Source organism: Centropristis striata, chromosome 9 (assembly GCF_030273125.1).
Source record: "Centropristis striata isolate RG_2023a ecotype Rhode Island chromosome 9, C.striata_1.0, whole genome shotgun sequence".
Classification (NCBI taxonomy): Eukaryota; Metazoa; Chordata; class Actinopteri; order Perciformes; family Serranidae; genus Centropristis; species Centropristis striata.
The window spans coordinates 7,081,543-7,107,376 of NC_081525.1; the positions used below are offsets into that span (position 1 = coordinate 7,081,543).

Consider the following 25,834-nt stretch of genomic DNA (forward strand, 5'->3'; position numbering starts at 1 on the left):
TATCATGCTCAATAAAGAATTTGAAATGTTGCAAATGTAGACTGAGACATTAAACTGCATAATTTTCAATTAAATTCTGGAAAAGTTGGTGTGTTCTAAAACTTTTGAAAAGTGGTGTAAGTGCACATGCACACCAAAAAAGCCATGCAAAGTTTGTCCACAGAGAGCAGAGAGAGTATCAAAGGGGTCAGACCAAAATGTAATGGGGAGAGAGAGAGAGAGAGAGAGAGAGAGCTGTGAGAGAGTGAGAGAGCTGAGACTGTGACTGAGCTCTTGTGATATTTGGCTCGATTTCGACACTCTGCAGTCTGGACGGAGAATCTTCCCACGAGCCGCTCCACTGTCTGACAGAGCGAGAGAGACACACGGAGAGTGAGCGAGGGAGTGTGAAGGAGCGAGAGAGAAGGTCACACACATTCCAGTCCCAACGAGTCGGCCAGACGCCTCACACAATTAAAATAAGACGACCTCCACGCCGACCCCTCTAAACATCCCTCTACTCCATCAGTGCTGTCTGCTGGACCACTGAAGGCTTCACTTCACTCCCTCATACTCCCTAAAATGTCACGACATGAGACTTTTCTTTATGACACACGCACGCACGCGCATTCACACACGCACGGACGCACGCACACACAAAGTCCTGGGAGGGATTGTTGCATTAGGGTGCCTCCCAATCAGGGAGTGTCTCAGCTTCACAGACCAGCTGTGGACTCTCTACCTACTGCTGCTCTCTCTCTTTTCTCTGCAATTCTTTTTCTCCATCGAATCAATACTTGGTACCAAATTAAACCAACATGGTCTCACAGGAATCCGTGAAATAGCCACGGATTTGCTTAACTCAAAATCCGTGGAATAGCCACGGAATCACTCAAATTTCCGTGAAACTGACACGGATTTCGCTACAATGCAAGTTAATGACAGTCATATCCCGTGGCTATTCCAACATACAGAGTGATTATGTACATTCACTGAGTGAATATTTAGAAAAAAAAACATCAAATGTGATAAAAAAAATCCATTTTTATGCAGAAACAAAGTCAAAGTATTGATTTTTTCACTAAAAATGAGAGAACTGTCCACCATGTTTTTTGTTCTGATCGCCGGGACCTTGAAAGTCACGTGACTTGGAACAAACCAATAGGAAAAAACATCCATGGAATAGCCACGGGATATGACTGTCATTAACTTGCATTGTGACGAAATCCGTGTCAGTTTCACGGAAATTTGAGTTATTCCGTGGCTATTCCACGGATTTTGAGTTAAGCGATGTTACAATGTTTTAGTATTGATACTTTTTTGAGTATCGAAACTTTTGACAACTCTAATAGATCAGTTATCAGTTATTGTCTTGAAAGAAAACTAAGGGTTACATTTAGAGGATTTGAGTTGAGTTGAATTTGAGTATAAATATTTTGTGACGTTACAGTTGGAACATAACTTCATCTACATGTAACACAGAGAAGAAAAGCTTCAATGAACTTATTACTTTATATATGGGGAAGTGGCTCAAATGCTCTCACACCCCCAGCTGACCCTCCTCCTGCCCGACCTGTCAAACCCCCAGCAGGGTACTGAGCCCTCCCACCACCTGCCCCCTCTGGAGCCATTAGCCCATCAGCTCCTCCACCTCCTACTGCCCTCTCTCCTCCTTCTCTCTATCCAGGTGGGAGGTAAGGCTCTCCGCTGCTCTGTGTGTGTGTGTGTGTGTGTGTGTGTGTGTGTGTGTGTGTGTGTGTGTGTGTGTGTGTCCGACCAAACCTGTCAAACGCGGCACTTAACCACAGGACAACTCAGAGGCAGCACTGGAAAGCTCCCTCTATAGACTTTGTTTCCTGTTTTAAATCAAGACAACTGATAAACACCGCTCTGTTGAGTCTGTGTAGCATGTTTACAATAGTAAATCATTCATGTTGAGAAAAATATTGCACAATCACTGGCAGCTTTTGCACTGTATTGTAGATCATGTACGAAAACACTTGACAACAACTCCAAAACCAAAAGATGTCTAAATATTAAACAAAACATGTGTTTAGGTTGAATTCTTATTCAGCTTAAAATATTATCAACTACACAACTCACGTTCCACAACATTATTTTTATAGTATGTTTTTATTGTTATTTTTGTGTTATATATTTACCTTTTGTAGTACTTTCCCTGTATTTTTATTTATATCTTATATGGTTATTACATCTATCAATTACCAAGGCAAATTCCTTGCAGGTAAAAACATATTTTTCTGATATTGATGATAATAAAGAAGTTAGTCGTTTTGCTCAATGAAGAGTCATTATTGTATAAAAACATGTTTAAATCATCATAAAGTAAGGTATCTGGAGAAATAAATTGGTTTTGGTATAAGTAACAAAACAGTTTTACTGGCAAAGTAAATTAATTAATTAAAAAGAGCATATTTCCATTGTCTCTCTATATGTCTGTTTGTCTAGCTAACCGTCAGCCTGTCAATGCCTGTCTGTGTGTCTTTGCTTTCCGCAGGACTCCTGGGTGCAAACTATCCTGCGGGCTTCATATGAAAGCTGAGGATTCTGGTTACACAAGGCGGCGCGGAGAAAGGAGAGAAAAACAGATCCAGAGAAGAAGGAGGAGAGCATCTGCTTTCATCCTCAACACAGCAGGGGAGAGCTTAGGCCTGTCACTCTGAGAGAAACAGCCAGCTGCCGCCGCTGCACACACACACACACACACACACACACACACGCAGATACAGACTTGGAGAAAATAAGGAGTATTCTGGAGTACCATTAAAGCCCAGTGGCATGGTCATTTCTCTTGTTTTCACTATCATAAAAAATAAATTCTTAATATTCAGGCCATAAAATACAGGGGAAAGCTCGTACTGCAAAGTAAGGTTATAATGTGTCCAAAAAGTTCTTTCCAACATGAATAACTTTCAACTTTTCTTCTTTGCTTGAAAAAACCTACAGAAAGACAATCCTCACAGCGTCTCTAGTTTGCACTAAAAGGCAAAGGCAAACACCGACGGGGTGTTTTCACCTCCATCAGGCAGAAACCGCCGCTGGCATGCCAACTATTAATTTATTATGAATCTTTGGTTGCAATTATTTAAACATGATTTGCGCTCGCAATCAATACTGCAATAAAACCTTATTAAATCTGACACACATTTGCATTACAACTTCCAAAAGTCGTTCCGAAAGTGGAGGAGAAAGATTATTTTGGTACAAGATTTTTGTAGGTTCTTGACTTCCAATGTTTTATGGAGTGAAACAGCCTTGAAACAGGAAAATACAGTCATTACTTGTGTCAAATGTGATCATCGTCACTGCCTACTGCTGCAAGAACGGATAATGAGTGCTGGTCGCTTCGTTTTTGAAGGAGGGTAAGCCAAAGGGATCACAAACACTCAACAATATCGACTGATTTTATGCAGACGAAGCAGATAAAACACAGCTAATAAAGTTAAGAGGTTTGATTCAACGAGTTTGACACCTAAACAGCGAAAGGACGACAGAAACATAAAACATCTTGTGCAGCTTTCAAGAAAGAGATTTGACAAAATAATCTCACCACTAGGTACATTTAGTAGCTTTCATTTGCATCACACAATGTCCTTCGCCCAGCTGGGCTGTCATGATATTAAATTAAATAAGCAGTTCGGTCCCAAAATGAACTTTGGGTCGTTCAAGATCGTTTTAAAATGAATCTCAAACTCTGGATAAACCCCTGGATCTCACCCCGGGACTGAGGACACCTCCTGGGTCAGATTTCAGTCTGTGAAGCTGCAGAGCCCCACCGTGGCCCCTTCACAAAAGCAGTCACCGTAGAATCTCTGCCGTCATGGATCTGTCTGTTATCTGTTCGGCTCTAAATACCCGGACAGTGAAAATCCTTCGGTATCCCCCCCCTTACACCATTCAGTGTAAAACCTCTGGACACATGTGTGCTGATTGCCTACATTTAAATATGCAAAAATAAACAAGTTATTTACTTCAGTATTTATCAAACAACATGGTCTCACAGAAATCTGTGAAATAGCCACATATTTCACTTAACTCAAAATCCGTGGAATAGCCACGGAATCGCTCAAATTTCCGTGAAACTGACACGGATTTCGCTACAATGCAAGTTAATGACAGTCATATCCCGTGGCTATTCCAACATACAAAGTGATTATGTACATTCACTGAGTGAAGATTTAGAAAATAAAACATATATAGAAGTGTGATCAAAATCCATTTTTATACAGAAACTAAGTCAAAATATTGATTTTTCACTAAAAATGAGAGAACTGTCCGCCATGTTTTTTGTTCTGACCGCTGGGACCTTGAAAGTCACGTGACTTGGAACAAACCAATAGCCACGGGATATGACTGTCATTAACTTGCATTGTAGCGAAATCCGTGTCAGTTTCACGGATTTCTGTGAGACCAGGTTGTTATCAAAACAGTTGCAGTAAAGAAGCATAACAAATAAAAAATGAAATGGCACTCTTGGAGCTAAGACCTCTCATGCATTGCTGTGCTACTCAGATTGTCCCATTTCCAACTTGGGAGGTCATGAGCTTCAGTTAACCTAAAGTTTTATTTTGCGGAATCAACATGGATGCTACAAGGAAGATGTGTTGTATTTTATTACTCAGAGCGTTTAACAAACAAATTGATAGCTGTTTCAAGTATTTGCGTGAAAACGAAGAGCAAAAGAACTCTTTGAGATTTGAAATATGATTGGGAATACATTTTTTCCATTATTTTGACAGCACATGAATGTAGCATAAATGCCCTCCATCACAAATATAATGAAAGTTTGTGTATCTGCCCCGAAAAATCCCTTTTGGATTACTACTTTAAATCACCAGCAGCATTTTCTCTGCCATGCTTGTTGCAAGAAATCTTTTAAATAAAGTACATTTTTCTTGCAGCAAAACAAAAATGTTTGGGTGCAAAAATCAGTCTTGTCCAGTTTACGTATAGAAGTCTGTGCACCTTAAGGATTTTATTACTTTCATGACATGAGTCATGTAGAGATTATGAGAATTAACACAGTTAACTCTCATCCATTTACATGTAAAATTTCTAAAAATGTTTGCTTGATTGTTAAAAATGTCTTTTTTGTTAAGCTCATATTCTAAAAGAAGACATTGGCTCCATTAACCAATTGAAAGTCTCAGACCTGGATCAGAAATCCTTTAACAGTCCTTTAAAGTTTGTTATGTTCAGGTATCATGCTCTGTCAGTTAGTTTTAATGAGTGTGTGTTTGCTAGTTTTAATAAGTTAAAATTTTTTGGGAAATGCTTAGTTTTTTATTAGTTTTAGTGTTAGTTTTTTTGTAATGGGGTATTTGTTGGGTGCGAGATTCACTAAGGTCATAATAAATGTTGCCTTTATTTCCTTTGTCTTATCCATCTCAGCCCCAATAAGTTTACTAAGTCATAAAACGGATGAAATAGGTTTCATATCAACCAAAAAGGTTTACGTAAAAAAAAAAATTGACAAAGAAGAAAACTTAGGACAATTTCGCTATAATTTTAGTTAGTTTTAGTTAGTTTTTTAACCACAAAATACAGTTTCAGTTAGTTGTCTTTTTTTTTAAAACTCTTGTTTTTATTTTAAAATCAGTTAATGAAAATGTTTTTTCAATTCTAGTTTTCGTTATTTCGTTAACTACAATAACCTTGGTGTGTGTATGTGTGTGTGTGTGTGTGTGTGTATATGTGTGTGTGTGTGTGTTCATGCATTAGGTTTCTGGAGGTTCAGTGAGGTTTTATTGCTCTGAGCCACAGGGGGGCGAGTTTATTAAGCTGCTGCTGAGGCCATGGGTCAAATTTCACCTGCAATTAACGTCACCAACCTACATACACACACACACACACACTCACACACACACACACTCACACGCAGCTGCTGACGTTTACTCATCCTGCTTGTGTGAGGTCAGCATGACAGTAGCGTCAAGAGATGACATTAGGATCATTGCATGGTTGGTGTGCAGTGGCAGCAGGAGTTACGGGCTGGGGGAGTTGCAGTTGTAGTCAGGAGGATTTGGTGATGAAACCTAACGCGCCCTCTCCTCTGCCCTATTAGTTCCCATTTTAGCTCTTTACCACTCCAGCTGTGTTTATTAAAACCTTACAGAGCAGGCAAAGGTATTTATCAGCTCCCTGAATCACTGCTGTAAAGGTCCAGGCACACACACACACACACACACACACACACAGACACACGCACACACGCTTCTTGCTTTTATAGATAGATATAGAAAATATATGTATATAAGTAGTGCAGCCCTATGGAATCACCACAACCATGGCTAGAAGTGGGAACAACTCAGAAATGTCAAGTGAGAAGTAGGGCCATTTTCTCATAGGCTTCTATACAACCAGACTTCTTTTTGCAGCCAGTGGAGTCGGCCCCTGCTGGCCATAAGAAAAAAATGCATCTTTGCATGTCCTCTGTCTACATAGTATACTGCTATTTTTCCTTTTTTTGTTTAGAAGTAATATCTCACACACACAGACACACAGACACAGACACAGACACACACAGACACACACACACACAGACGCTTCTTGCTTTTATAGATAGACATAGAAAACATATGTATATAAGTAGTGCAGCCCTATGGAACACCACAACCATGGCTAGAAGTGGGAACAACTCAGAAATGTCAAGTGAGAAGTAGGGCCATTTTCTCATAGACTTCTATACAACCAGACTTCTTTTTGCGGCCAGTGGAGTCGGCCCCTGCTGGCCATAAGAAAAAATGCATGTTTGCATGTCCTCTGTTTACATGGTATACTGCTATTTTTCTTTTTTTGTTTAGAAGTAATATCTCACACACACAGACACACACAGACACAGACACAGAGACACACACACACACAAGCTCAAATCTCCTATCTTATTTAGTTTAACCAGCAGAGAGCCATGTAGGGCTGTCAGGCTTAAACACCTACCAATAATAACATCTCTACAGTCATATATTTAGAGTCCATCAAGTCAAACGTCCTGTCAAAATGTCTTGAAGAAAGATAATGAGGCCCGTTTTGCACGCCGAGTTGCCTCGGCAGAAAGTTCAAAATGTAGACGTATATGTCTCGTTTACTGTACCGAGGCCCGGAGCCTGCCCTCGCTGTCACCTCCCAGGCCAAAAACATGTGATGAATGGCCCGGCACGCTCATCAATCATCTGTGATTGGCCCTGATCTGCGCCGTGATTGGCTAATTAGCCTCATCTGTAACCATTACTGCACAGAGAGGCAGCTGCAGCAGAAAAAAAAAAGGGATAAGAAAAATAAAAGGAGGTGAAAAATTACACCATCAGGGCTGTCCTGTCACCTCTCTGCCTCCATACAATGCCAGGAATTAGACAGGGGCAACCACACACACACACACACACACACACACATGCACACACACACACACGCACACAGACAGACACACATGCACACACCTGAAGACTGCAAAGAAACACCTTCCAAAGCCACGAATTTCACAGGTAATTATATTCTGAAAATAAATATGTGAACAAGACAAGAGCAGGGAGGAGGGGTTTGTTGGGACTGTGTGACAGCGGGTCAGCCACATCTCATCTGGCAACGGTTTCTGGTCCGCTACAACAGCGAGAGCAGCAACGCCAGCTCCAGTCAGGGGAAAAATAAGAGCCGCTTATTAGATGTCAGAGGGAAATATCTGGTAACTGGGTGGTAACTTCACGCCGAGCAAGAGCCGGACAAGAGGGAGCGACAGCTTTGGTGGAGTCTACAGTGACGCAGCTTCATAGGAGTACAAACATCAAAAGGTAAAAAAGGTTAAGGGGAGGGAGGAACATGAAGAATAAAAAGGCAGGAGAGGAAACAGACAAAAAGACAGAGAAAGAGAAAGTTAGGCAGGATGGAGCCCGAGGGGAGAGAGAGGGCCAAAACCATCAGGTCCCCTCCCAGCCAGCCCTCTTCTCTACACAGGAAATGGTTGCTCTGCAGCCAGAAGGGGAGGAGGTGAAGGGGGGTCGGGGGCTCCAAACAGCTGTACCCACCGTGGGCCAACTCAGGGTGGGGGCAAAGGCTGAGAGGAGAGGATGGAGTAAGGAGGAGGGCAGAGTTTGGTAAAGATGGACTCTTACATCTTTATCTGCTGTGATAGAGTCTTCAGTGAGTGATTGCTGCTGTGGTTTCTCCTCAGCACGCTCAGAGTCAGAGACTTATTGTGTATCGCCAAATCCCAGAAAACCACACAAAAAGGGGGCAGCCAAATGTTTCAAACAACATCACCGAACCGGTCCAAAGCTTAACCCCTTTTAGGAAAATGAGATCAGGAGGATTTAAATCTTTTTATCTGCCGATTTTACACTAGAGCCGTCTATTCTATAATGTCATAATAATAATAAAAAGGCCTCCATTGAGAGTAGCTGGGCAGCTCCAGGTCTGTCTGCCTGCCTGGGAAGGACACCCGATACCCGGCTGAGACGATGCCCAGCCAGCCGCACGCCTTCAGACGTCGTTAGAGCAGACACACAGCACGCCCCTCCTGCCACCCGCAATCCATCCACAGCCAATTACAAGCAATTTCCCTGTCCTGGGTGGGGTGAGAAGAGGGAGAGAGAGAAGGAGGAAAAGCAGTTGTCAGCCTAAAGCAGACACACATGGTTCTGTTTACAAGTTGCCGGTTGTTTGGCTTCACCCATGGCAACACAGTGCCGTCGCTGGCTGGACGGATATTTCAAAGTGAGAGAGAGGCGGAGGGGGGGTCCTGGTGACAGTCACGGCCTTTGATGGTCTGCAGGGCGGGATGGAGGGATGGTTAGTTTATGCATAATGTACAAATGTCCCACAAACACGCGTCTGTTTCCCTCCTGCCTTCATCTTCTCCCATCCTCTCCTCCTCCTCCACATCAGGCCCCCTCAGCACCTCCAGCTTCTGTTTGGCTTCCCGAAATCAGCTTTTCCGAAACTGGAGACGCACAGCGAGGAGGTGCCTGATTCACCAGAAGTGGAATGTCGGCCGTTCCCACAGGAAACCTGGGGCGTCTCAAGCCAGGGCGCCCTGGACAGGAGAGTGCACACACATACACACACATACTAGGGGTGGGCGATATGGCCCTAAAAAATTATCACAATATTTTTGCGATAAAGATAAAATTTGACGATATTAAAAAATACTGAAAAATATATGGAAAAAGTATTTTTTAGTCTTTATAAATAAATAAAAAATCGTACAACAAAATAAAAATCAATTATAAATCTAAATGTAGTGTAAATTGCTAATCTCAATAGTTGCCAAATACAAAAACTTACTTAACTTACTTTACTCTTGACTCTTGAGTATTAGCAAATAATAAAAAATAATCATGTAGGGGGTCCGGGGGGGGCCCCGGGAGAAAGTTTTGTACATTTTATAGTACAATGTGATCAATCTCGTCCATTTTGAGAGCTAAATGTGAGCAAACACCTCACATAACATTTTTCACAGTCAACAGGGCTTTCCACTAGGACATGGAGCAGCCAGACAGTGTGGACTAGAGACATTTTTTTCATAAAAGCCCAAATTTGGTGCCTCTCACACATTCTAATGCCACTATTCACACACACACGCACACACACGCACACACACACACACACACACACACACACACACACACACACACACACAGGGATCCAGGTACAACACATAAGTACACAACTGGTCAGTCAGACTAACATCACAGGAGGCTGAATGTGACCCAACTACCAGAATTTAACTTTACAAGAAAAAGAACCGTGTCAGCACCTGAGAGCAGGTTTTTAAGAGTAAAACTCTTAGCACTTTCAAGGTACCTGAACCAAAAACGTATATCTAAATTGATAATTAATTGCGAAATATTGTGGAGAAAAGAAGGTAGACGGTCGGCCTCATGACGCTGAGGAGCGAAACAAAAAAAAACAACAAACAGACAAATTCTATTTTGGTGTCCATGTCTATCAGTTTAGCTCCGGTTTGTTCCACTCCACATATAGTGAGACACCAGGAGACAGCAAACAAATATGCAGGACAACAGGACCTGTTGAGATTTTTGGATTATATGTGTGATTGTGTATAAAACACCAGATTATGTTGAAAATCAAGCATTTTTTAAGCAGTTTTTTCATATTCAAGCATATTCCTAACCTTGAAAATGGTTAAAATTAAGCGATTTTCAGATTAAACCAAAGAGTTCAATTAAATCACAAATCACAAATATGCATTGGAGGAGGGCTTTACAGTCTGGACAGCATACAACACCCTCTGGCCTTTGATCCACACATCAGATAAGTGAAGACTTCTAAGGCCTCTGACAGGTACTAGAAGTTGTTTTACTTCACTATAAATTCACATTATTATACTGACGTTCCTGTGAGCCTCAGTTTTCGTTAGGATGGAGAAGACAGCAGCCAGAGGTACAAGTCAGAGCTACGGTACAAATTTTTATTTTACTCCAGTTTTTCACAGTCATCCTCTTGTGTCTGTACGCTCATAAAGTAGAAGAATAACTGAGTTTCTGCCCACTTGGCCTCTTCCAATGACTCTGTGTGCAATTGGGCTGCCTCTAAAATCGCTCTAACTGGCCGTTTGTAGATTATAATAGGTACAATCCTTTATTTTGCCAGATGTGTATCCATTAGCGTGACAGTGAAAAACCATCCAACCAAAATTAAAGATTAAAGATTAAAGAATTCTTTATTGTCATACCAACAACACATGCATGCACATGATGAGGCACGAAATTAAGTACTGAGGCCCGGCCAAGCCAAACATACAAAGTAAAAAAGAAACACAATACAATACAACACAGTGAAATATAAAATCTGTAGCTGTATAAATAAGATATATACAGTACAGGCCAAAAGTTTGGACACACCTTCTCATTCTCATTCATTATTTTCATGACTATTTACATTGTAAATTCATCAAAACTATTAATGAACACATGTGGAATTATGTACTTAACAAAAAAGTGTGAAATAACTGAAAACATGTCTTATATTCTAGTAAGCAAAGGGTGGTTACTTTGAGGAATCTAAAATACAAGACATGTTTTCAGTTATTTCACACTTTTTTGTTAATTACATAATTCCATATGTGTTCATTCATAGTTTTGATGCCTTCAGTGAGAATCTACAATGTAAATAGTCATGAAAATAAAGAAAACGCATTGAATGAGAAGGTGTGTGTCCAAACTTTTGGCCTGTACTGTACATATAAATATAGTGTTTTATAATATAAGTGTATTTAAAAAGTTTCTTTTTCAAACTTTTTGTGCTACAAGTTTTACCAATTCACATCAGTCTTTCTACCACGGGAGGCAAATATTATTCCATGTGGTTATGATCGGATATGACTGATCTGAAGTCTTCCCGTATCAGACGGTGACTGCTCCACTGACGCCATCGACGCCTCCGCGACCCGCCTTAACAGCGTGCGCCTCAGCCCCACTACCGCCCCGCTCTGACGCGGTGACCCCACAGCGAGACGTGCAGTTAAACCGAGGTTCCTCGCCGTAACCTCCTCACCTCCACTCCCATCTCAAAGAGCGCCCCCGCCACCATCACCTCCTAATAATAACACGGTCCGCTGTGAGGGGTCTGCTGTCAGACATGGCAACCCGTCGAGCCTTTCATCTCAACAGCCACACACACGTGTACCGAAGTTAACCTATCACACACACAGGAATGTGTGCTTCTTTACACACAGTTTCAGAAACGCTGAGCTCTGTCTGCTCCTGTACGTGGCGACCCCACTGTTCGTTTCATCTCCCCACTCCTTTCTCTTCTTGCTGCTGGCACCATTACGTTAACACAAACACCATATTTCTGTCATCGTCCCCAGGACACAGAGTTCCCTTAATATCTCTCTTTCTTCTGCGGGCGTTCGGGGAATGGCAATGGGGGCCTGAGGGGATCTGGGACATGGGTGAGTTGTGGGAAACCAGAGTGCAGTCTGTGGCCTCACAGCATGCGACCCTCTCTCTCTCCTCCCACTCCCCCTTTCCTTCTCTATCTCTGTTTCTCTTTTGGCAGAGAATCATAGAAGGCTTCATGCAGATCGCATATTGCGGCCTCAAATGATCCGGGAAAACATGCCCCGTTAATGCTACGTGCACATCTGAACCCTGTTCAACTCTGGAGCAGTGCGCGCACAGTTTGTGTCTGTTTCTCTGGGCTTGTGTGTGGTTATGGTTGTGTGTGTTTTACCTCCACGTAGTCTTTGGCGTGGCCCCAGTCCCTCTTGGAGTCCAGGTTGCCCAGGCTGAAGCTCTCCAGTTGGCCGAGGTGAATTTTTGCCACAGAACGGCTGATCTTACGCGTCACAAAGTTTGAACCTAAAACACATACATTGAAAATGCTTTGTTAGCAACTTCTAAATTCAATCACGGTTTACACGGGATATAAATATTACAGAGGCTCGGCTCAGTCCAACACACACAAACACAGATCGACAGAAACGAAGAGCAGATAAGTGAAATCGAGGCCTCCTCATGGAAGACTTTAGAGATCCCAACACACACACACATACACACGCAGTAGACGGCTTTCCAGACATCTGCTACTGCTCCAACTCTTCCAAAGCCAAAAGCAAAATTTCAAGCAAAAAGCCACCCTGAGTCAAATCAATTCGTTACCACCTCACATTACAGCCACTAGATCCTTTTAGATTCCTCCTCTCTCATTTTCCTCCCTAATTCACTGTTTCAGTGTCAAATCTGGGCCGTAGGCCAAAACAAATCTCAGAGCATCTGTCTGTCTACACCAAAAAAAGCAACGGGGAAGTGCCACAAAAAAATGACAACCGAACCGGACCACCCTGGCGCTGCCGGCGCAAGTGTCCAGTCCAGAATCGCCACGAACCGTCTGACGGATCAGGCCGCGCTGCTTCTCATTCCGAGCCGACACATGTGGCGATATTATCTGCCGGGAAAAGAAATGAGCTCCTAATGACTATTTCTGTGCCGTGAGATGGGTTAGAGAAGTTTTGGGGGTGTTTTTGGCGGGACACTGAGAGCCGGTGTCAGGTTTTCTGTTTCTGCTGCGGGGGGAAAAGATGCCGGGGAATAAATGCACCAGTCCTCCAACCCAAACACAGCATTATACTGATGGAAATCAACACTAAATATTAAAGTGTCAAGTCTAATAATGCCACCATCTTAGTTGAAACGGCTTATTAGAGATTGAGGGGTTTAACTCTGGTTAGGCTCGTCTGTCTTGTCTTCAAAAACCAAAATGGCACATATGTGAAAGTCGACTTTCAAAGGAAAGCTTGAAGCTCTCATCAAAGCGTCGGCTATTTTTAGCCCTCAGAACATCTCTGCTGTACATAAATCTCCCACAACCTTGCGTGAACCTTTTGGAGACCTCTTAAGAGGTCCTCCATGCTGTTTTTCAAACTCATCCTGCCTGGGATGAATGTTGCCTTTTAGCTCTGCGCCCATCCAGTCCATAATACTGACTGCGGCTCTGTCTCCACACTGTATCACTGTTGCCCTGACATGGAGCAGAGCCTCCGTTTAGACACAGGAAAATCCCATGAACCCAATCATGCGAATGCACCAAATTTGTAGTAATTATTTCATAGGAAAGCGACAGCCCTGAGCAGGCTGAGCAAAAGCAGACCAGAGAAGGTTAGACACGCTTATTTGAGAAAATACAGCATGTTGTGTGTTGGTAGCAGGTCACATGGCCTCTGTGTCAGCGCGGCTTTGTCGCCATGTTAAGCTGCAGTTTATTCAAGTTTATGTAGTTTGAGTGAGGCAGTCTGAAGACTTTTTCTCTGGATTTAAAATTCAAACGAAAATCAATAAAGCCCAATGTAACGGTTGGAGGTGTGTTGTGTTTGTTTTTATTTTTGTTTTCTTGCTTCTTTATAGATCCTGCTCCTCCCAGTTGCTGTGTTTCCAGCTGCACCTGTGATCTATTGCTGCTTAGGTGTTAAATAGAATGAATCCTGAAGCAGACGCGGCTGGTGGGCCATTGTCGCGCTGTGATTTTGCAGATTGTGGAAGTGTTGGCTGTTTTAGGTGAAACCCCTGAGTGCTGCCTGGAAGCTGGGGAAGGAGAACCCAGTTGGTCCTTGTATCTTTGGTTTGTGTCCTCAGAGTGTTTTAGCTTGCAGATATTTAGGTTATTGTCGCTGTCCGTTGGATAGTAGTTTTGTGTTCGCCGTGTATAAATAAATTCTATTTTTCTATAACTCAGCTTGCCTGGTTTTCCCTTGTTTTTTTTTAATATAGCTACAACATCAATGGTTACTCCCGAACCTCAATTTGGGACGTAACACCCAAATCCATCTATTATCCAGAAGTCCTTGATTGTCCATTATTGACAAGTTTATTAGGAAATAGCATGTGCCTACAGAGCGTGGATAAATCATGGATGGAAACCCCCTCCGATGTCAAACCCTTCCTGTCTTTGCACGATTGTCTCATTGGCCTCGGGGCCATTCTCCAAACTGGCAGGTCATCTGTTCTGGCAGGTACCACTGCTCCTGTTAACTGCAGTCAAATTTTAAGCAACAATTACTCATCTGCCACTGATGCATGCGTGATTGTCAGCTTAGCGCTCATCCGTATCAGCAAGATGTGCTCATCGCAAGGCGAGGGATATTTACCGTGAAGCGCTCTCACGTCATCTATCTGCTACTCAAACGATTAAGCAATTAGTCAATGGACAGAAACTTAATCGACAACTATTTTAAAAAGGGGAACTCCACAGATTTTACACATGAAGACTGTGGGCTAATCACAGGGAATGAAAAGTACTCAGCCAGAGGCAGCTGTGAGGTTTTCTGTGCCTCTGAAGGAACTTTTGTGAGAAAGTCTGAGTCTGAGAAAGCTTGTGATCAGGGTTTGGGCTTTTTCACGGAAAGTCTTTGTTACAATCTTGGGCATAACGTTTTAAAGATGTGGGTTTTTAACCAGTCAAGGGAGGTGTATGTGAGTCGCATTATTTGAGGCGTAGAATAGTGTTTTGGGATCTTGAACCACGTTAAAATCTAAAGATCTGAGTAACTTGCAGCTTTGATTTTCACTCTATTTTTAAAATAAAATAACAAATGCAATTCTAAGTTGCTGGAATGCTTTTTAAATAGTCAATTAACAAATTTATGGAGAAAAAGAGTCAAACATTTCATAGATTACTGGTTTAAGTTTTAGTATTTGCTGCATAAACACTGAGTAACTGCTAGCTAAAGCCTTTTATGTACTGCATGTGTCTTTGCACTTGCATTTATTTTATTTTTTGCACAACTGGAGCAAATTTGTGCACACAACTGAATTTTTGCTTTTGTTCCTTTTTGTTCCCTCCAGGTCATGTTTTTGCTCAATTTGTCTGCAGGATTAGAGAGAAACTACCAGCCCCATTTTAATGAAACCTGATGGAGAGGTGTAGCATGGGCCAAAGAAAAAACTATTTCATTTTGAAGCAGATCCTAATCACAGGGGGAATGCATAACTATTTTTCTTAACAGTTGTACATTCGTCATGGACAGCAACTTACCAATACTAGTCTATTTTTGAAAACATTGCTGCATTCATGTGGTGGGAGAATAATTGGAAAAATGGTCTGAACTCTCTGAGGGGTTCATGCGTTTTTCTACTTTATACTACATTCATTATTTTAATTTTTGGTCTGATATGTATGCAAATGTATAATGTCACCTTCAGCTCCTGAAAGTGGAAACTCGTAATGAACAATTCCCAATATTGTTTTTTTTTTTTACATTTCTAGACTAAAAGACGAATCATGAAATAATCAATAGATTACACAATCATTAAATTTTCATTAGCTGCAGTTCTCCACTGTATATATTGTATATTAGGACCCAGTGGGTTGAGGCAATGTAACAAGAGCCGACTGGTAACTACAGTAAACTGGAACGCAGAGGTTTGATTTGATCCAGCATCCGAGGCAACCTCAAGTTTGCAGGTTAAACACAGGTTGTCAAAACTCTGCAGAGCCATGTTGGCTCTTAAAAAGGTGGCAGAGGGATACAGTGTAGCACAGTACACCTAATCAGTAATAAAGTCCATTACTTCCCCCACCAGCACACCTGTAGTCTCCTTGTAAAGCTCACACCTCTGTTTGGAGTGGCTCTGCTCCCTGCCTCTTCTAATTGGTGCGATGTGGACCAGAGCGTGGGCCTAATGGACCGGCCTGCCTGGCTGTGGACAAAGCCTGCTCTGTTACTGGCTCGGGTGTTAATGTGTTTCCTTTACTGGCAGCGGCACCGCAGGACAGCCAGGAGGAGGGGGTGGAGGCAGGCGAGGGGAGCCGGAGGGGGCTTACAGCTTACAGCCCAAACGGGGCGGCAATGGCCGTTTAACCTTGCCCGCGGCCCGGCAGAAAGTCTAATAAAACCACGGCCCGTGAAAACTGAGCAGACAGCAAAACCCATGCCAGAAATGGACACTCAATCTCTTTCTCTCTCTCTCTCTCTTTCATTCTTACTTAACCGTTTCTTTCCCTTTTTTTTTTCCATCATTCCTTTTCATTTTTTGGCCAGAGAAGCGACAGGAAAAACGTAACACACGGGCTTCGTTGGCACAGCTGGGCTGAAGTATGAGGATAAAAAAAAAAAAAAGGGGGGGAGGAGAGATGTCTCCCTTCCAGAGCCAGGCCATGTGGGCCCAGACAGGATGGGGACGGGAGCTGTCAGCTGGGGGCTGGGGTGTGGGGGAGTCAGGGAGGGGACTGTGGGTTTGAGGGGATTTTGGCTTGACTGGCCTTGGTTACTCAACAGATTCTGTTGTTAGAAGCATGCTGCTAAAGAAAGGTGACTTATGAAGCCTGTCTGCAAACTGTGTGTGACGACCCAGCCCTCGCTCTACACTCTCAGAAAATAAAGTACAGAATTGTACCTTTAGGGGTACAATGGCTTGTCACTGGGGCAGTACCCTCAGAAGGTACAATTTTGTACCCTTGACACTGGGTACTTATTTGTACCCTTGTGGTTTGTACCTTACAAAGACCAATATTGTACCTCTGGTGGCAATTTTGTGCCCTTATTTTGAAGTACAAAAAGTGGACCTTTTAAAAAGGGTACAAATTAGGCCTTTATAGGGTACAGTATAGTATCATTGTTTAATTTCATATATTTTTGTGTATCTACATTATACAAAAGACAAGAAGAAAGGGTACATTTATGTACCTTTTACCACTTGGGTACATATATGTGTCATTTTGGCCCTCAAAAAGGTACATATGGGTACCTTAGGGTCCAATAATTGGCCCTAGGGGGTACATTAGTGTTGATAGTACCTCGGGGGACAAAAAAGGACTCGTACTGTACCCCTATTTCTGAGAGTGTACTCACTCAAGCCTCAAGATGTCTGACTCACGCTCATCTATATTACCGCCTCAGAGCGTATTTATGTGCATTCGCTAATTGAGATTCAACCGCAGTGTGATTTATTCAAATCACTCTTCTGTAACATTTATTTTAGAGGCATAATATGTGGTCATGGCTCAGGTGAATGGTGCATTAGCTCTGGAAAAAAAAAATGAAAAATTGAGTAAATTCAAGACTTGAATCATTTCAAACATTTATCAAGTTGTTACACATGCACAGGTAAAACATCTACTTCCTTCCTAAGCCAAGTCTCCGCTTCCAACTTCAGCCCTGGCGTATGTTTTTCATCAACACATAAATCTGCTCCAAGGTGATTTGCAGGATGTTGCTAAGTTCTCCCTTTTCATAATAAAAATGTGGAATGACTTGGTAACCCAGACTGCTTTAATGAGCCACATTCCCAAAATAGGATCGCCGAGTTTTCTTTAAAAAAAAAAAGTGGAACACAAAGACTCATTCCAAGTATTTTCAAGATATTTTACAGTTGAGACATTTTCTGCTGTGAGCTTGTCTGAACTAGTCACGTTCTAAAGAAAAAAAAATAACCAAGACTTAATTTTGATTGCCACAGAGTTGTAATAGAAACCCTTAGGTTACCTCAACACAGGTTACACACCTGTTTTGGAACTCAACCAGAACTGCAAATCCCATAATCCCACTCTGTCTTTGACCAATGGCCTAGGGGAGTGAAAGGCTTTGTGGTAGATTTGAAGTGGAAAATGCAGCCCCTTAATTTCCACCTCCGCCTCCACACATTTCAGGATTTAGGTCAACCTTGTTGCCCTGTTTACATCAAAAATGAATGTGTGTTCATCTCCTTTATCTGAGTTATGAGCAAAATACCTGACTTGCAGAAGCACTGAGTGATTCCGCAGGAGGAATCTTCCCCTGGTCGGGGATTGGCCAAATTCCACCCAGGCCAAAGACCTGTCTGCCATCACCGTTATTGCACAATTCACATTCTGACTGGAGCCTCGACGAAGGGAGAATATTTGCGTTACATCCAAGAGAGGTCATGTGCTCAGCTCCGCCAACACAGCGTCTATTCACACCTGACAGACTGTTGCCCTCGTTCTGGGCTGACTCAACAAGGTACAGGGAGGGTACAGAGAGACAGAAATGTGATGCGAGGAGGGTTGGAATGGGGCTGGAGAGTTGGATAGACAAAGCCCAAAAAAAGTGACTTCTTTTAAAAGATTGGGTGTGATGCAATGGAATAAATGGACAGCACAGGGTGTGCAAAGGTGTGGGGAAAGAAAGGGAGGGTGTGGAGAAAAGACGGGAGTAGATCATACATGTTTTTCTTGAGCTCCAACACTGACAGCACCACCTCCACAAGTTTCACTCCTAGTATCGAAAACAAAGACGTAATTTGTCTGGCCGCATCCCAACTCAACTATATGACAGTAGAGCGACATTTTGGGGTTCGACTGTCCTCTAAGAGGCAAAAGATTGAGAGAGACGAGACGGGAGACTTCTAGTCGCGGTGCAATTAGCGCCGCTCAAAGCAAGCACTCAGTCAACAAGATTCTTCGTTACCATGGTGACCTGGGACAACAAACACAGATTTGAGGGCGGCAGTGGGGATGAGTGAAGGTAGAAACCTCAACCACCACGTGACATATCTGAAACAAAAGCTAGGCGGAGGGAAGCGCCTTTTTTGGCCATGTGACACAAGGCGTCGGAGGCGTGGATGGAAGAGAAAACTCTGTCATCGGCTCTGCTTTGAGGCGTCAGAATCCGCTCTTCACCTGGCCACAGTTCAGCTGATGTTTAGACTGCTCTCATTCAACCTTTTCTCATCAACACACGAACGAAAAGACCGAAAAGCGAAGAAAAAAAAAAAAACGTCCGCTTCAACGCCGAGTTCCAAATCATTCCAAATCCCCTCAACGCCCCCTGACCGAGTCATTCCTATTTGAAGATTTCCTCAGAAAATAACCTCTCCGATAAATGGAAAACATATCCCCTTACAAATCTATCATGCGATCTGACCTTTTGGGCTCAACCTCAACGAAAGCAGAAAGATGAAGCCGAGGCATGTAGCGGCTCAGCGGCAGTATGTGTGAGTATTTTGAGGGGGCAGCATTGACTTTGGCAGTGCTATTCTAACTTCCCCAATGCTAACTGGTCTTCTCTCCTAACATAACAGTATATTATTCTATACTGCCAAGCGTGAACCACAGAGCTCTCAGGGTGGAGAGATGGATGGGACTTCCCCAAATAAACCAGGGGATTAGCCTACAACTGGAGCTGGTCAGTAGCAGCAACAGTGACTACACACACAAAACATATTACGGTGCTGATTTACTGCACAGCCTTGGATCAACACACTGCTAATAACTATAAATTAAACTTTTGGGTTTTGTCTTTTCTTGTCAAAATCAGATTTCTGCGGGTCTTTGAGTTGCTGTATGTTTGTTGAATATGACAGCCAAATAAATACAAGAAGTGGTTATTTGCACAAGTTTCACTGCTGATCACTCTTGCCAAGAGACTGCACTGTCTCATGTGTGACAGCAATATGGAGTCTATTTAGCACTCCTTGCTAACACTAATCCCCCTCTTTATAGTCAGTGTGAGGGCTGTTTGTTATGGCTAACAGCTAAGCTAACCAGAAAGGAGTTAGCCGCGGTGTGAACCATCCGGCAGATGCAGGCTTCTGTTTGCTTTGCTTCACACAGGATTTTCACCAGGATACTTTTTCTCCCCCGACTGTCCTTTTCGCCCCAGAACAATGGAGATCGGCTGTTTATTGGTTGAATCAGGTGTTTATGAGAACTGTAAGAGAAACCAGAAGCGCATTCCTGCTGGGATTAAGTCATCCTGTGCTGCCGTAAGAGACTGAGCTCCTTGTTGAATCCCACAGAGGGACAGTAAGTCTGAGGGGAAACTCGTGTTAAGCTTCACCCTTCCCTCTGCAGCCATTCCCAGCAGCCACCACGCCGTCCTATGTGACACACCACACCACGCCACACCGCGCCACGGAGGTGATTGGCCTCTGAGACACACTGAATGTACTGTTAAAAGAGGAAAAACTCCCTCATAAAAGGCCAACATCTATTTGTTTCTCGAAACACAGGCACACACAGCCACCGGGACGATGACATCACAGCTTTTCCTGTGTGTGGGAGACGGAGAGCGGTGATGTCGAGGTCGCTGACACTGACATCATGAACTTCCTCCCTCATTAGTGACTAATTATCCAGAGGTAAAAGTGTTGTGAAATAAGGACAGGAGGGGCACCACACAGGTAATAAATAATCCTTTATCTCTACTCACACGCACTTGTGTCAGGCAGAGACAAAAGTAGAGAACAGAGATGTTCAGGGTGTGTCTGAGAACAGAGGACACATGAAAATTCCTCTGGTGATCTGCAATCTGTTTCACTAGTTTCTTGAATTACGTCACTGTTGTGTGTGTGAACAATATTTCCCCCAAATCATCGGGGATCAAACAGAGCAGCCAGTAGTGTCAATTTATTGGTTTTTATTCTCCATATTTTGTGCTTCTTGGTGTAGTATTTACTGTTAAAAAGGTTGGGAAGTTTTATCATTACCTGGGGAGCCTTGATCATATCTGGTGAGTTATTATATTTATTAATAAACTGTGATTCAGTTTATTATCTCCGACATTGTGTTCTAATAGCACACTACAATCTAACATTGTAAAGTATATGATGTGTACAAGAATGTTTAATTTTGAAGATTAATAAATGGATGTTGGTGCTTTATTTATGAAAATACAGATGTTATACTTTTCATATTTTGTACTACTGTATCAAAATGATGAAAACGATTAATTAAACACTCTTTGACTTTGTGATTGAGAGGATATTGTCAACAACATTATATTCAAGAAACATCATAAATACCAAGGTTGATCAGGCACAAACTATTTGGAAAAAAAATAATCTAATTGCGATTAGTTTGCCTGATATTTCAATTGCAGTATTATTCATGATGCTGTCGGACTGATATTTCTGGTTGACAGATATAATAAGGAGATATTGGCCTGTCACAGACATATCAGTATCAGTCAGTATACGTTATCCAATTTGCGCCAATATGAAAACCTTTTTTACAGAAAATATAATGCAGAAAACGATGCTAGATGTGATTAAAAATGGTAAAATCCACCAAAAAGGTTTTTCATTCCGGCTCAAAATTTTTCCCATATCGGCCACCATATCAGTAAAATAATTTTTCAAGAATCACTGCCAAACTTTTTCTTACATTTTAGTCCGGGTGATCTCTGCAGAAACAATACTTCATTCAGAATTGTACTTTGAAACACGTTGCCTTTAACAAATATTGCACCCTGTGTGATTGGAATTTTGCTTCCGTCCTTATTACAATTTTGATACAATTCTGATAAATTGTCCAGCTCTAATTCCAACAAAAAAGAAAGAAAGACATTTTAGTATGCCTGTAAGATGTTTTTTGTATGCCTCATTTTTTTATTTTTCCGGTATGACTCAGTGACTTGAATTCGTACAGCATGAACAGCTTCGTTTAACATTAAACGTTGACAAAATCGAGAGAGATGTGTAATTTACGGTACAACCTAACAATGAGGAAAAATGCCACAGGGGTGTTTTGCAGCTCAAAGCATCAGCTCCTCCTCTGAAGCCCTCCTGTGGGTGCAGAGTGCACGGCCAAATGCCCCCTCAGTGCAGCAGCGGCAGGGTCACGGCGGGCCCCTGGGGCCTGGGTAAACACTGACCGATCCAGCCAACACAAGCACCACACTGGGTTGTGCAAGGCAGCAGTGGGCCATCTGGCCACATCACAGCACAGCGTTCCTACTTTATGAGCAACAACAGCCGTAACTCTGAGAATAGAAGTGGCAGGATTAAACCCGATGGCCTGCTGCAGAAATGCTGACTGTGGAGAAAAAAAAGGAGGATGAAGACATGGAATGAAGCAAGAGAGAGGAAGAGAGAGAAAAAGGAGTGTGGGTGTAGAAAGAATGGAACGATAGAAGTCAGAGAGGGAGATGAGAAAGAGCTGACCGAGGACGAAAAGGCTAAGGACGTGTTATCGAGCGAGCAGAGAGCTTTGCCCTTATAAGGTCATTGTGTGTACGTGTGGAGAAGGACAAGCACCTCTGATTTCACAGTTTCACATTGTTTGTTTATCTCTACAGCGGCTACTAATGAATATTTTCATAATCAATAACTTTCTGATTGAGTCACTTATCGTAATTTGTCTAGAGCAGGGGTGCCAAACTCAAATACACAATGGGCCAAAATTTAAAACTTGAATAAAATCGAACATTGAACATTGAACAAATAAACCTTTTAATATATACCAAACATGTTTTGCTTTAACATTAAATATGGAACCAGCAATGCTTATAAACATACAATATATAACTAAATAGTGCAGACATGCAAAATCACATTTCAAATAAAAAACACATCAATGTCATTAATTTATTAAATAAAAAATAAATAAAAATCGTATGCCTCTTTTCTATTTGCATCCTTCTGATTTAAATATCAAAATAAACTTTTTCAACAGGTTAATAAATTCTGCCTTTCTTTTCGCCATTTTTGGGAAGGGGTAGCTTGGAGACAGCTCTAGCTTGAGGTTGCTATGACGACTGTCACAGAGGAGCGTGTTTCTGGGTCCTGTCCTGATTGACGCGCCAAAACAACAGCAGGGCATTGTGGGATTTGTAGTATTAGCGGCAAATGCGCCGTATAATACCGGCCGGTCAGCTTTTATAGTACAATAATAAGATAATAATTTGGTATTGCCTCGCGGGCCAGAGTTTGACACCCCTGGTCTAGAGCCTAAAAGTGATGTCTTTAAAATGTTTGATGATGCGCTGTCAAGATGTTCGAGTCCATCTTGAAGTCCATCTCCGTTGCAGGACAGAGAGATTCAAAAGATCCTCCACTCCTCTCATTCTAACAGAGCTAACAGACTAACTGAATTTCCCCTCGGGGATAAATAAAGTCATTTTGATTAATGGCTTTGATTTGGTTTAGTTTTGTTTTTTGAGTTTAGAACCACGAAGATATTTAATTTACAAAGGCAGCAAAATTTTAACTTAAAGACTCTAGAAGCAGAGGATGTATGGCCTCTTTGCTTGATAAATGACCCGGCCGATTAACCAATAATATTCTGAGGTCATGCAACACACCACAAATGGTCTTGGCCCTTAGTTCAATTCATCCCTTTTTGTTCAGTCATGTTTATATTTAAAGGTGGCAAAGCCAATCAGGACCCAGTGTTGTAATTGTTTTTGCCTGTGAGATCATAAGTTTTGAACTTCAATTCTCTTTAAGTGCATCATCGAGTAAATAATGAAGGGAATTTCCAAATAATACCTCAAATTAAAATGAAGCAAAAATCAACTTCACAACGTCAGCTGCATATTTCACACAAATTATTATTTTCATAATCAATAACTTTGAGTATTTTTATGATTCACTCACTTAATCGTATATTGTCTAGAGCCCAAATGAACTTCTTCTTTTTTTTTTTTTTGTCAAGAACCCAAAAGATATTTCATTTACAGAGACAGCAAACGTTCATCTTTAAGAGGCGCTTTTATTGATAAATGACCCAACCGATTAACCAATTATTAGTATTGATTTAGGTTCATTTTCTGTTGATGGACAAATTGTTTCAGCACTACTTATCTCCATCACTTTGCGGTTTTTGGTACCATTTTTTTTTCTACTTCCTTTGCTTTTCTACTTCATGCATCATTCCCATAGCGACTCATTCAACTAGTTCTCCGTCCCTAAACCTCGATGGTGACCACATCGTCTTTGCTGAGACGGCTGTAAACAGCACCAGTTCCCACACCTATCTATCTGTGATAACCCATTAGGGTTTACTGGCTGACCCCTGACCTCGGCTGGGGTCGTGGCCGGGGCTTCATTAGGGGATAAATCATAAACACCTGAGCGGCTGACCTGGGCACGGCGCTGGGGCTGCAGTCATGTGGTATTCATTTTGGGTCACGGTGGCGTGTAAATCGGGTTAAACCAGCGCCTGCGACCCTCGGGGCTCAGAGCACATATTAAAAATGCGACCACAACCCACTCACTATGTGTCAGAATGTGTGCGAGTGTGTGTCATGTAGTTATAAGAAACCCTGGCTCCACCAGCAATGAATATGACTTTATATAGAGCATGTAATTGAATACTTGTCCTCAATCCAACTATGGTTTACCTTCTGTTTTACTGCTTTATTCTGGGTTTTGCCTGTTACTGTGATGTTAACCCTTTATCAGGCAAAGAACTATATTTGGTAACTTCAGGTAATATTTAGAGAATAAAGTTGCAAATTTAATAGATTAAAGTGGCAAATGTACAAGAAAAAATGTCGCAGATTTAAGGGATTTAAAGTGGCAAATCTGCGTGAAAAAAGTCGCTGATTTACAAGAAAAAAGTGGGAAAAAAGCTACTTTTTTTCTCCCAGATTCACCACTTGAAATCTCATAAATCTACACATTTTTTTTCTTGTAGATTTGCCACTTTAATCTCGTAAACTTTTTTCTCAAAATATTATTTTCGTATGTTTTTTTTACACATTCTGGCTATATGTAATATCCTCCAATATTCTCTTGGATTGAAATTTGGAATTTGCAAGTATTACAATGAGTGCCCTATTAAGGGTTAAGTGATAAGTGATGTCGTTTTTTTTAACAACTTTGTTTTAACATTACAAAAAGCTGTTCTGTATATAATCAATCCTAATAGGCTTAATGTGTTTTTCTCTTGTTTGTGTCCCTTAAAAAGTTTATCTTATAATAGAGCCCTTATCAGAACACGTCACACCAGTCGGCTCAAATACACAAAAAAAACTTTAATCAGAGGAAGAGTTGTAATCTGTTTTGAATATGTCCTGTTGTGCGGCAGGCTGCCAAAACCAAAAAGGTACTAATAAAAGTCTTCATTTTTATGCATATATATTGCATTATTATTTTTATACTTATTACCTATAAGTATTACCTATAACCTAACCTATTCCCGAGTTAAAAGCTGGGATAATATTGAGACAGCATTCCAACAGTTAAATAAAGAAGATGATAGTTTTTTTTCACGATCACAGTGTTCTTATTGGCGGTCAGTTTTTTTTTGGCATGTGTGCGCATTGTCATTGTTTGTATACAAATAATTGTTCTATATGGAAGTTTATTTGTGAAAAGTTTGTCACTAGAGAGGAGTTTTCACATTTGTCTTCTGAAGAAGGAGGGGTCTGTTCTTCAAACTTACGCTGGGAAAGCTTGATTGTGTACGTCACAACCTTGAAAAAACAATCAAAAGACGAAAAGAAACCCAAACCTGATACCTCCAGTACAGAGAGCAAAAACACACTGTGTCATCAGAGCAGATATTATTATATATTTCACAACAATTAATGCCGTGTCAACCACTGGCACTAACAGACAAAATAAATATGCTAAATCCACTCTGATCAACTCTGATGTTTCTGCTATTTGACAAGATTTGTTGCATAATGTTTACTTTGAGG

At 41.7% G+C, this 25,834-nt stretch overlaps 1 protein-coding gene across 1 annotated transcript in view; it reads right to left on the reverse strand.

Moving 5' to 3' along the window:
* The window catches only part of gmds (GDP-mannose 4,6-dehydratase), a 244,909-nt gene that overhangs the window by 123,620 nt on the left and 95,455 nt on the right, over positions 1-25,834 (reverse strand). Inside the window, exon 7 of the mRNA XM_059340705.1 lies at positions 12,187-12,314. Within this exon, the coding sequence (XP_059196688.1) occupies positions 12,187-12,314 (128 nt within the window). The remainder of the gene's footprint in view (positions 1-12,186; positions 12,315-25,834) is intronic.